The 13408-nt window shown below is 42.4% G+C and overlaps 1 protein-coding gene across 1 annotated transcript in view; it reads right to left on the reverse strand.

The window, feature by feature from the left end:
• JMY (junction mediating and regulatory protein, p53 cofactor) overlaps nucleotides 1–13408 on the reverse strand; it is a 273665-nt gene that overhangs the window by 205031 nt on the left and 55226 nt on the right. Inside the window, exon 4 of the mRNA XM_030193232.1 lies at nucleotides 890–1059. Within this exon, the coding sequence (XP_030049092.1) occupies nucleotides 890–1059 (170 nt within the window). The remainder of the gene's footprint in view (nucleotides 1–889; nucleotides 1060–13408) is intronic.

The following is a 13408-nucleotide window of genomic DNA, read 5'->3' on the forward strand; positions in this document are numbered from 1 at the left end:
GTTTAAGACTTTTCTCCATCAAAGACGACAAATATCTAACAATCTAAGACCAAAATTTGTTTTATCTTATTACAGCTCCAGAGGGCATGAGTCATGGAGCAATCTCCTGCTCCACATGTGAGGCAATTTGGGTACTGGGTAAGTCCAATTCCAAACACTTGTCTGGTAGAAAAATATGCTTATCCATGTACAAAAATGGCATTATCTCACACTGGCCCAGCAAGAGACAAAGGGTGATCTGGCCAAACAGATGAAGAAAGTCTTTATTAATCATACTTATGCCTAGTTCATGATTCCAAAGCCTGAGTGTCTCTGAGCAATTTTTTTTTTTTTTTTTTTGGGGGGGGGGGGGTAGTAGGGCATATAGCTGTTTATGTATCATTGAGATGGACTGATTTTGCAGGATCTCCTCCTAAAACAAATTCAGTAAGTTTCTAAGATACCCCTCTAGCAATATTGTCAGCTCTCAATGAATCCACATAGTGCTCCAGCTGCTAATATGTAAATATCAAGCTCTGCCCTCCCCGTGCCCCCCCACCCCCTTTGGGGAAGTCTGCAATAGGTAGTAGTGAGCCATCTTCCCAGAGAACTTCATATAAGAACTGATAACCCATCTGTGCCCCTCGTTGAAAAGGTCGTTATCCACCCCGGCAAAAGGCTGTGTTACCCACAATTGGAAGAAGATCACTAACAAGTGGATTATATCCCATAAGTCACATGAGCCTCTTCCAAGTTTCCCTAAGGGGATGTACAAGAATGTATAGGGGAAGTGTCGAAAAGCGGGCAAGATTTCCAACAGAATTAAAGTGAGTTGCTTTGACCTTCTGCTTAATTTTAAGTTGGTTAATTAGAATTATTATGTAAAAATAATTATTTAGTGAAAAGTTACTTCTTCTTTCAAAGCATGTTTCTTTTGGTCCAGGCAGATTTCCTTAGCTCGCATCAATTGTAGTGTCTCCTTAGATACTGCATATTGGAGTTTTTCCATGCGTTCCACTGCTGCAGTCCAAGATACCTTGCCAAACTTTTTCTGATCCATTCGCATACGATCCGACACAGCTAAAATGTAAGTAGAAAAAAAAGTAAATAAGAAAAACGTGTACAAGATACAAACATAGTTCTTTAAGCAATTTTTTTAAGACGAAGAGCTTAATGCAGGGCGATTCAAATAGCAATAGCAACATTGTGAATAAACTGGGCAGTAAGAGTGAAGTCAGCAGATTAAGACATAGGAGTAAGTAAAGTTGTTTTTTTATTAGCAAGGAAGGGATACATTATCTCACTACTTTGCATAGTATGTACTGTTATATATGTACGTAATCCACTTTGATGACAGTAAAATATCAGATTAAATATAATGGCATTGATAACATACGGCTCCTTTTACTAAGCTGCAGTTTAAAATGGCTTACTGCGAGATGCTTTCAGGTATCCCACGGTAATTTTTCAATGTGTGTGCACAAATCACACACAAAAAAAAATACATTAATTTTTTAGTGCAGAGGAGGCATAAATCACACACACAAAAAATACATAAATTTTTTAGTGCAGAGGAGGCATGTCTGGGGGGGGGGGGGGCACAGAGTAGGTGTTTCTGTACTAATAAGTTAGCGCATCTACATAACCATGTGCTGAGTTACAAATTAGGTGTTGGTAAAAGCTCATGCACTAAATTTGTTAATGGTTGTGTACTAATGGCAAAATTAGCTCATGGCAATTACTTGAAAATAAAAGAAAATCATCCATTTACTGGCTGCAGTAAAAATGACCTTGGCACACAGGAAAGACCCATGTAAGGGGTGCACTAAGGCCACTTTCTAACACAGCTTAGTAAAAGGACCTCAAAGTGAAAGATTGCATATAAATAAGCATTATATTTTTCAGTATTTCTGATAGAAAAACATTTAACAAAATATTTTATTTTTCATCTTCATCATGTATCATCTTAAATATGAATACTAAGGTGCACCAATTCTCTCTTTGATTTTCCTTCATTTCACATTTCCAATCTTGTCTATTTTTCAAAGATATCACCCTAGCCTGCTATTCTTTGCCCTTCCCTTTTAAATTAGCTAATTTGCCGAAATAATCTTTCATTACATGATCATCAAATCTCATGTTCCTTTTAACCAGTTTTTCTGCCAGGATTCTTCAACTTATCTCATGTACTTTGTATTCAATACTGCAAACCACATTTTACTCAAGAGCCCATCAGCACTTGCTTTTAGAGGCAGAATGCACGAGTGCTTTTATCGCATTTTATGACAGAATGCAACACAGACAATGAAGATAGTGAATTATTTGCACCTTGGTCCTTTACTTGTGGTGCACCACAAGATTCACTACTTTCTCCATTGCTTTTAATATTTATGTTCAACCTTCAGAATAACTAATTAATACGATGAAGATGGAATATTTGATTTACACTGTTGTATACAGATTTTATTGTGAACTAGCTCTACCCGGCTACGCGTTGCTGTGGCTCAGTCTGGTTAAATGGAAAAGAAAGAAAAGAGGAAGCGCACGTTTCTAATATGTTTAATTTCACAATGCTTGTGGGTATACAATATTTTTTTGTTGTTCCATTGTGTGTGCAGAGATAGAGATTGTCTGGTTTGCCGACTGTAGAACATGCAACATATAATTGTCCATGTGAGAAGCAATCCGTGTGTAGATGTAAACGGGTGAATTCTAAAGATTGGCCCTGAGCTTTGTTGATGGTGATTGCAAACGCCAATCGAATTGGGAATTGCAATCTGTTAAATTGAAATGGCATATCTGTTGGAATCACAGGAATGTGAGGAATGAGGACATGTTCACCTTTGAAAGGTCCTGTCAAGATTGTTGCTTGTACGACATTGCTCGTTAATTTTTTTACTGCAAGCCGCATGCGGTTGCAAAGCTTTGGCTGGTTGATATTTCGCAACATGATAATTGACACACCGATTTTCAATTGCAGTACGTGCGGTGGCATCCCTGGCAGATCGAGTGAATTAAAAAAGTCTGTTGGATAATTAAGCGCTTCATCTGCTTCCAGAACAGTGTTGACGGACTTGTATGCGAGTGGCTCGCTTTGAATGTTAGACTGAATAATATTGTTCAGTTCATAGACGTCTTTGTTCTTGGCTGCAACTAGCTCGTTCACTCAGCGAATCGTGATTCTTATAATTGGTTTGAATATTGGGAAATACTTTTTCAACCAATTGTTCTTTTGAGGTCACTAAATTGCAGAAGTTATGAGGCAATGAAATTCGTCCTGAGGTCAGATCAACCGGCACCTTTCCGTTCCCAATTTTCAGCAATTGATGTGAGAATATCTGAGCTGATTGATTGTTTTGCAGCTGGACACGCATATTTCTAGTTAAGTTTAATGTCTTTACGTGTTGCCACAAAGTAGAGTATTTTAGGCAAGCATTTATTTCGTCCGCTGGTGTCGATCGAGGAACTACAGGTAATGTTTGCCTGAAATCTCCTGCAAGCAATATTGTGTTCCCAAATGGTCTGATGTTGCCACGCAAATCTTGCAATGATCGATCAAGAGCCTCAAGCGATGTTTTTCGCAGTGCTGTTTCCTCGGCATGTATTTGAGCCATTCTTTATCTGTTTCACTCGTTCGCTGATGCCCGTTCTTCCTCAGTTTGATTTGCAATTGTAGGTATATAAAAACACGCGCGTATTCGAATGCAACGTTGTGTCGAAATTTAAGCCACTCTCAGCCTGTCGCGTTGATTCTGTTGAGAACGAAGCAGATCTGAAGCTGCAGAACGCGTTCGCCGTGCTTGCAACCGTGCATTGTCAAGTCTGGCTGCACGTCGCTCTGCTGCTTCCTCGGCATGTATTTAAGCCATTCTTTGTGTGTTTTGCTCGTTCGGTGATGGCCGTTCTTCCTCAGTTTGATTTGCAATTACTCATCGCACTGCTTCCAGTCCGCGAGTACGACAGCTGTGACATCTATATAATAGTAGGTATATAAAAACATGCGCATATTCGAATGCAATGTTGTGTCCAAATTTGAAAGCAATCGGTGAAGAACTTTCGGAGATTTAAGATTTTGAACAAACGAACATTTACATTTTTATTTATATAGATTGAGATCTGACCAAGATCAAATATTGACATGACTTTCCGCCTGTTTATTAGCATTACAGAACTGAATGGTAGAAAAGCAAGGTTTCCCATCTGTAACAGATGTTTCTGTAGACAGGAGGATTGATCAGACACACTAGGTGCCAGGGTAGAACAGCATTCCCAGAGGTCAGAACTAAATGTAAACTTCTGAGCATGCACAGTCCATCCTGTGCACAGTTTTTCAAACTGTTTATAAAACACTCTCTTTTGTGAACAATGTGGTATTTAGATAATACTCATATGCATCCTTGTCAATCTAAGAACCTTCTCCAGGTTTTTCTTCCATGAACACAGAAGTATTTGTTGAGCATTTCCACTTTCCCTCACCCCTTCCATACTTCAAGCCCTCAGTATCTTTGAATCTATCAGTTATATTTCTGGGCTTCCCCTCTGCTCAATATATCTGAAAGAAATCCTAGCATATCTTCTGTATATTGTGAATGCTATCTTTTTCTGCTTTTTTTTTTTTAAGCCATTCCCTTGCAGAACTATACTGGTTTCCTTTAACTCTTGTTATTATTTACTTCCTGTACTTAAGTATCTTTGTCATTTTTATAGCCCGTCAGTTTAGTTCACTTTCTACTTTATTTCCACCCACTTTGCCAGCTCCTCCTTCAGGTACTTCCCCATATTATTTATTTGTTGCATTTGTACCCCACATTTTCCCACCTATTTGCAGGCTCAATGTGGCTTACATAGTATTACTGAAGTGTGTTTGAAATACAGGACTGACATCCAACTGATCAATTCCCCGCACTGTACTAAAACAGCGATGTAAAAATATTGCAAGAACAGCTCGGAGAATTAACTCCCCAATGATCTACGCTAATAACATGCAAGTTTAGGTACGTTATTAGTGTTGATAGCACCAGCCCATACACTTTCTACCCTACCAAACATATGCTCTCTCTGCCTCCCCCAACACATACACACTCTTTCTGCCTCCCTAGCACACACTCTTTCTACCCCACCACACATATTCTCTCTCTGCCCCCCCCCCCCAACACGCTCTCTCTCTCTCTCTCTCTCTCTCTCTCTGCCTCCCCCCAACACACACTCTTTCTCCCTCCAACACAATCTCTCTCTGACTCCCCCCTCTGTCTCCCCAGCACACACACACTTTCTATCCCATCACATATTCTCTTTCTGCCCCCCACCTCCCCCAAAACACTCTCTCCCTCTGCCTCCCCCAAACACCCTCTCTCCCCACTGCCTCCACCCCCAACACCCTCTCTCTCCCCACTGCCTCCACCCCCAACACACTCTCTCCCACTGCCTCCCCCCAACACATTTTCTCCCTCTGCCTCGCCCCCCAACACATCTCCCCCTGCCTCGCCCCCCAAGCACACTCTCTCCCTCTGCCTCCCCCCACACACTTTCTCTCTCTCTTTCTGCCTCCCCCAGAACTCTCTTTCTGCCTCCCCCAGAACTCTCTTTCTGCCTCCCCCAGAACTCTCTTTCTGCCTCCCCCAGAACTCTCTCTCTGCCTCCCCCAGAACTCTTTACTTTTACTTTACTTCTTATTAGTCGCCAATATTCCCAAGTACAGTTCATTGCAACTTACAAGTGTGTGTGTGTGTGGGGGGGATTTATTGGGGTGTTGCATAGATACTTTCAGAACTGATGGGGAACAGATTGCTAGAGTTTGTGACAGATTACGTTATCGGACTGTATTGTTTATTGTGATGTTTGTAGGACATGTTTATCAAGTAAGTAGGCTTTCAGCATCTTGTAGTGGGGCAATGTTCTTATCTGCATTGGTATTTCTTTCCAATGATTTGCAGATAGGTAAGGTAGAGTTAAGCTGAGTAGTGTTTTGAATCAGAGGTCTTGAGAGAGAGGAATGATAGGCTCAGCAACTTATCTGCTCTTCTCCTCATTCTGAGCTTGGGTAGGATTATCTATTGGTTTACATATCCTGGTGATGCTCCATGTAGTGTTAGATAGATCACTGGAGTTTGAAGATCCCTCTGGCCTTAACCAGGAGCCACTGCAGTGTGACATATAACAGGATCACTCTCTCAAACTTGGACTTGGAGAAGTCTTGCTGCTACATTTTGAACTGGCTGCAGTCTTTTTTTTTTTTTTTTTGCAGTCTTTTTCTCACATAGCTGCAGCCCACAAATATCACGTTGCAGTAGTCTACTTGTGATAAAATTAGGGATTGTACCAGTAAGTCTGAAGGTATTGATGTTAAAGCAGTGACATTCTTTTTAATTTTCTGAGGACATAGAATGCCTTTTTTACCACTGCTTGGTTGTGGTTTTCCAGAGTCAGGGGCCTATCGATCACAACACCTAGTATTCTGAGCTTAGATTCTAGATTCACGTGAGTTCCATTTAGGTTCAGTTGTATGTCCAAGATGTCAGTGTCGGGAGCTGATACTATCAAGCATTTAGTTGTTTTGCAGTTTTATTTGAGGCGTAGGTTTGTTGCCCATTTTTCTACTAGGAAAATACCCTGGGTTAAGAGAGTGTTAACATCAGTCTTGTTCTTGTTAAAAGGGAAATACAATGTGATGTCTTCGGTTTAGGCGAAGCATTTTATTCCCTCCTGTTCCACGAAAAAGCCTAGGATGTTGAATAGTATTGGGGAGAGGGGGGATCCTTGTGGAACTCTGGTGTGTGCTTGCCATTCGTCTGACAGTCAACTGTTGATATTAACACTATAGGAACAGAAACCAAGGAATCCTCTCAGCCAATTTAGTGCCTGGCCCCCTATACAGGAAGAGTGTAAGATTTCTAGTAATACTTGATGATTTACTACATTGAAAGCACTAGAGATGTCAAACTGCATGATTATTATTTGTTGACAGTAGCCCGTAAATCTACGTAGTTCATTAAATACTGTCATAAAGGGGTACAAATTATACCGTGGTGATAGGGTGGATCGAATTGGTGGAGGGGTAGCATTGTATGTTAAGGAGAGCCTTGAATCAAATAGATTGAAAATTCTGCAGGAAACAAAACACATCTTGGAATCCCTACGGATTGAAATTCTATGTGTCAATGGGAAAAGGATAGTGATAGGAGTGTACTACCGTCCGCCTGGCCAGGATGCACAGACGGATGTAGAAATGTTAAAGGAAATTAGGGAAGCAAACAAACTAGGCAACACAATAATAATGGGTTATTTCAATTACCCCGATATTAACTGGGTAAATGTAACATCGGGGCATGCAAGGGAGGTAAAATTCCCCGACGAAATCAAGGACTGCTTTATGGAGCAGCTGGAACAGGAGCCAACAAGAGAAGGAAAAATTCTAGACCTAGTCCTTAGTGGAGTGCATCATCTGGTGAGGGAGGTAATGGTGCTGGGGCCGCTTGATAACAGTGATCATAATATGATCATATTTGATATTAGCTTTGAAGTCAGTATACACAGGAAATCAAATACGTTAGCGTTTAACTTTAAAAAAGGAGACTATGATAAAATGAGACGAAAGGTGAGAGAGAGGAAAAAAAAAAAAAAAAAAAAAAAAAAACTTAAGAGGCACGGCTTCAAGGGTCAAAAATTTAGATCAGGAGTGGATGCTGTTCAAAAACACCACCCTGGAAGCCCAGGCCAAATATATTTTGCGTATTAAAAAAGGAGAACGGAAGACCAAACGACAGCCAACATGGTTAAAAAGTGAGGTGAAGGAAGCTATTACAGCTAAAAGAAAGTCCTTCACAAAATGGAAGAAGGAACCGACTGAAAATAATAAGAAACAGCATACGGAATGTCAAGTCAAATGCAAAGCGCTGATAAGGAAAGCTAAGAGGGACTTTGAAAAAAAGATTGCGCTGGGGGCAAAAATACAAAGTAAAATTTTTTTTTAGGTATATTAAAAGCAGGAAGCCGGCAAAAGAATCGGTTGGACTGCTAGATGACCAAGGGGTAAAAGAGGCGATCAAGGAAGACAAAGACAAAGCGGAGAGATTAAATGAATTCTTTGCTTCGGTCTTCACTGAGGAAGATTTGGGACAGATACCGGTGCCAGAAATGGTATTCGAAGCTGACGAGTCGGAGAAACTGAATGAAATCTCTATAGACCTAGAGGATGTAATGGGGCAATTTGACAAACTGAAAAGTAGCAAATCTCCTGGACCGGATGGTATTCATCCCAGAGTACTGACAGAACTGAAAAATGAACTTGCGGAGCTATTGTTAGCAATATGTAATTTATCCTTAAAATCAAGTGTGGTACCGGAAGATTGAAGGGTGGCCAATGTAATGCCGATTTTTTAAAAAGGTTCCAGGGGAGATCCTAGAAATTATAGACCGGTGAGTCTGACGTAAGTGGCGGGCAAAATGGTAGAGACTATTATAAAGAACAAAATTACAAAACATATTCAAAAGCATGGATTAATGAGACAAAGTCAACATGGATTTAGTGAAGGGAAATCTTGCCTCACCAATCTATTACATTTCTTTGAAGGGGTGAACAAACATGTGGATAAAGGTGAGCCGGTTCATACTGTGTATCTGGATTTTCAGAAGGCGTTTGACAAAATACCTCATGAAAGACTCCAGAGGAAATTGGAGAGTCATGGGATAGGAGGTGGTGTCCTATTGTGGATTAAAGACTGAAACAGAGTAGGGTTAAATGGTCACTATTCTCAATGGAGAAGGGTAGTTAGTGGGGTTCCCTAGGGCTCTATGCTGGGACCGCCGCTTTTTAACATATTTATAAATGACCTAGAGATGAGAGCAACTAGTGAGGTAATTAAATTTGATGACGACACAAAGTTATTCAAAGTAGTTAAATCACTGGGAGGATTGTGAAAAATTACAAGAGGACCTTACGTGACTGGGAGACTGGGCAAATGTGAGCAAGTGCAAAGAGATGCATGTGGGAAAGAGGAACCCGAATTATAGCTACATAATGCAAGGTTCCAAGTTAGGAGTCACAGACCAAGAAAGAGATCTAGGTGTCGTCTTCGATGATACGTTAAAACTTTCTGCTCATTGTGCTGAAGTGGCTAAGAAAGCAAATAGAATGTTTGGTATTATTAGGAAAGGAATGGAAAACAAAAATGAGGATGTTATAATGCCTTTGTATTGCTCCATGGTGCGACCGCAACTCAAATATTGTGTTCAATTCTGGTTGCCGGATCTTAAAAAAAGATATAGTGGAATTAGAAAAGGTACAGAGAAGAGTGACTAAAATGATAACGGGGATGGTACGACATCCCTATGAGGAAAGGCTAAAGCGCTTGGGGCTCTTCAGCTTGGAGAAAAGACAGCTGAGGGAAAATATGACAGAGGTCTATAAAATAATGAGTGGAGTGGAACGGGTAGATGTAAAGGGTCTGGTTACGCTTTCCAAAAATATTAGAACTAGGGGGCATGCGATGAAGCTACAGAGTAGTAAATTTAAAACGAATTGGAGAAAATATTTCTTCACTCAATGTGTAATTCAACTCTGGAATTTGTTGCCAGAAAATGTGGTAAAGGTGGTTAGCTTATGAGAGTTTTAAAAAGGTTTGGCCGGCTTCCTAAAGGAAAAGTCCATAGACCATTATTAAATTGGACTTGGGGAAAAATATTTCTGGGATAAGCAGCATAAAATGTTTTGTACTTTTTGGGGGATCTTGCCAGGCATTTGTGACTTGGATTGGCCACTGCTGGAAACAGGATGCTGGGCTTGATGGACCTTTGGCCTGTCCCAGTATGGCAATACTTATGTACTTATGTAGTGTTCCTATTAGGGTCTCTGTGCTGTAGCTCTTCCTGAATCCCAACTGTGTTTGATGTAGTAAGTTAAATTTCTCTAAGTATTCTGTAAGTTGTGAGGCAACTATACTCTAGGAATCTTAATGTGTAGAGGAATAGGTGCTACCAGCCTACAATCGGTCACATCGCTTAAGTCGCCCCTTGCGTTTTTCGGAATGAGGGAGAGGATAATCTTGCCCAGTTGTTTAGGGAAGGGATAGGGAGTTAATTTATCTATTGCTCACCGAGTTTAGTATAGTTCACTGGTAGTTAGTTGCCTTAGTAGGAATGCAGGACATTTGTCCAGTATGAATTGGGATTTGGAGTATTTTAGAGCATTTCTCTTAAAATCCTCATCTGATGTAAGGAATGCTATCTAGTATCTGTCAGCTGTATACTCTCCAATGGCTTCTCTTGTTCTATCTCTGCAGAAGAGGGTATCTTTGAAATCTCTTTGGTCAGTGGGCTTGTTTTCGATGAGATAGGCTTGCATCTATGATCTTTTTCTCAAAGTAGTGTGCCATTGAATCTGCCAGGGGGGTAGATATTGTGTGGTTTATTAGTTCTTCCGGTATTGTTAGATGTTCGAGTATTTGATATAGTTTCCTCATATTTGGTTTTGCTGTTCCTATCTGTTCCAAGTAGCAGCTTCATTTGGCTTGCCTGGTTTAGAATTTATAAATGTTTGTTGATTTTCTCCAGGCCCCTCTGTTGGAGCTGTTCTGGGTTTTTCTCCATATTCTTTCTAGCTACCTGCATGCTTTCTTCATTTTCAGTAGCGCATCGTTGAATCATTGGGCCCCTTTGGTTTCTGATCTTTCTACCTCTCCCCAACACATCATCTCTCTTTCTACTTTCTCCAACAGCACTCTCTCTCTTTCTACTTCCCCCAGTACACACTTTCTTTCTGCCTCACCCAACATTCTCCCTTGCTTTCTGGCTACCATCACTACTCAATCTCTGCATCCCCCCAGCACTCTCTTTATTTCTGTCTCCACCAACCCAAAAGCCCCAGGCTCTCTCTCTGCCTCCCCCAGCCCATAAACTCCAAGCACTCTCTCTCTCTCTGCCTCCCCCCAGCCCACAAATTCCCAGCACTCTGTATCCACTCCGCCCACAAAACACCAACACTCACACTCTGCTTCCCCCAGCCCACAAACCCCCACAGCTCTCTCTCTCTCTCTGCCTCCCTCCAGCATGCACACAATAGCTGCTTCTTGATAACCATCACTCTACATACCCTCCCTTGTGGCATATACTTCCCCTCTCGCAACTGTCTCCTAATGGCCACTTTCACAACTTAATTTCTCCTTCTCTATCCTCCAACTGCACTTGGGCACCCCAACACACTCTTAGCTCTCTCCCTTCCTGCATCTTCCCACCTCCTGCCAGACAGACAACCAGTTCTTGCTCCCTTTCTTCTCCCTGTGGACCAGACACCCACCTCTTTGCTCCCTTTTGCTTCCCCTCGCAGCCATTGCACACAGACACTCACCTCATGCTCCCCCTCCCCTGAAGCACAGAGACTCACATTTTGCTCCCCCCCCCCCCCAACGTGGCACACAGACACCAAGCTCTCACTCTCCTGATCCCTTTCTCCTCCCCCACAGGACACACAGATACCTCTTGTTCCCTCTTTCACCCCTTTATGTACACTTGCTCCCTCCTGTTCCCCCCCCCCCCTGACACACAAACAACCATCTCTTTCCCCCCCCCCCCCAACTCAACTCGGCATATACACACACATCTTGCTCCCCCTCCCCCAATGCAGCAGGCACTCGTCTCGTTCTTCCCTGGCCCACCTGCAAAGAAACCCACATGTTGCTCCTCCCCACCCCCACCCCCCGTGGCACAGGGATATTCACTTCTTGCTCCCTACTGCAACCCTCCCCCAGAATTCAAATATCTCTCTTGCTCCCCTCCCCCACTACAGCACATGGACCACTCACCTCTTTCCCTCCACCAGTGCACAGATATTCACCACTTACTGCCCCCACCCACCCACCCCAACGCACAGACATCCATCTCTTGCTCCACCATCCAGCGCCATCACCACCATGTGGTCCGAGTATCACGCACCCTACCTTGAAGCACGTTGGGGGTGCTTTGGGAAATGCCTGGCGGCAGGTGGGGGCACAGAGTCCTCGCTCTCGGCGGCATGGTCGGGCAGGGAACATCGTGGTGTGGATTCCGCGGGTCCGTTTCCATGGCGCGGGAGGGGGGCTCCGTCCCTGCACGTCTTGATACATCAGCCTGTGATGTCAGCGGCGTGCTCCTTTTTCTTCTGGCTCTACGGCTTCCTTAGGGCTTCGGAAATGGCTGCCAGTTCCTGCTGTGACCGGATCTGTTTGGCTAAGCGCTAACTTCTGACCCACGACCAGTATCTGCTGTGACCGGAACTGCTGAGCTATATGCCAACTTCTGACCCTCCTACCAGTATCTTCTGTGACCTGAGCTGTTTGGATACAACGCTGACTTCTGACCCTGCTACCAGTATCTGCTGTGACCGGGGAGCTGTTTGGCTGCAACGCTGACTTCTGCCCTTGCTTCCAGTATCTCCTGTGACTGGAGCTGCTTATCTAAATTACATGCTTCAACAGGGTCTTTTCCCAGAGGATCATGGCAACATTTTGCTCACCCCAGTACCTAAGGATATAAAGAAAAAAAGCAAACGACCTTACTAATTATCATCCTGTAGCCTCCATCCCCCTTGTAGTTAAATTGATGGAGAGTATGGTATCCAAACAACTAATGGATTACATGGACAAGTTCACATTACTGCATGTGTCACAGTCTGAATTCCGCCCCTTCCACAGTACGGAAACTGTACTAGTCACTCTCTTATCTAAATTCAAACATGAAGTTGCAGTTGGTAAAAATGTTTTCCTCCTCCAATTTGACATGTCAAGTGCTTTTGATATGATCGATCATAGCATACTCTTACGTTTACTGGACCATTACGGGATTGGAGGTGCTATCCTTCAGGGGATCAAGGGTTTCCTCACTTCAAGACTGTAACAAGTTACTTCAAAAACAAATATTTTGTCACCGTAGAGGGCTCATTGTGGAGTACCCCAAGGTTCTCCATTATCACCGATTCTCTTCAACATAATAATGTCCCCTCTGGCAAACATCTTATCCAAAGAGGGCTATCACTCGTTTATTTATGCTGATGATGTCACAATTTATATCCCCTTCAGGCGTGACCTCTCAGATATCTCCAGAGACACTGATCGTTGCTTGAACATCATGGATTTATGGGCTAACACGTTTCGGCTGAAATTAAACGCTGAAAAAACTCATTGTCTTATTGTCTCATCCGCATATAATACTTATAAGCCTGCTACCCTCGTTACTTCAGCTTATTCTCTCCCTATCTCTGATAACCTTAATTTTTTATTGATAGACACCTTACATTAGAGAGTCAAGTTACGGCCGTTATAAAGAAGATATTTTATTCGATGTGGAAACTAAAACTTATAAGACCCTATTTTCCAAGGGATATATTCCGCAACTTGACGCAATCATTGGCATTAAGCCATTTAGACTATTGCAATGGATTATATGCGGGTTGTAAAGTTCA

Source organism: Microcaecilia unicolor, chromosome 2 (assembly GCF_901765095.1).
Source record: "Microcaecilia unicolor chromosome 2, aMicUni1.1, whole genome shotgun sequence".
NCBI lineage: Eukaryota > Metazoa > Chordata > Amphibia > Gymnophiona > Siphonopidae > Microcaecilia > Microcaecilia unicolor.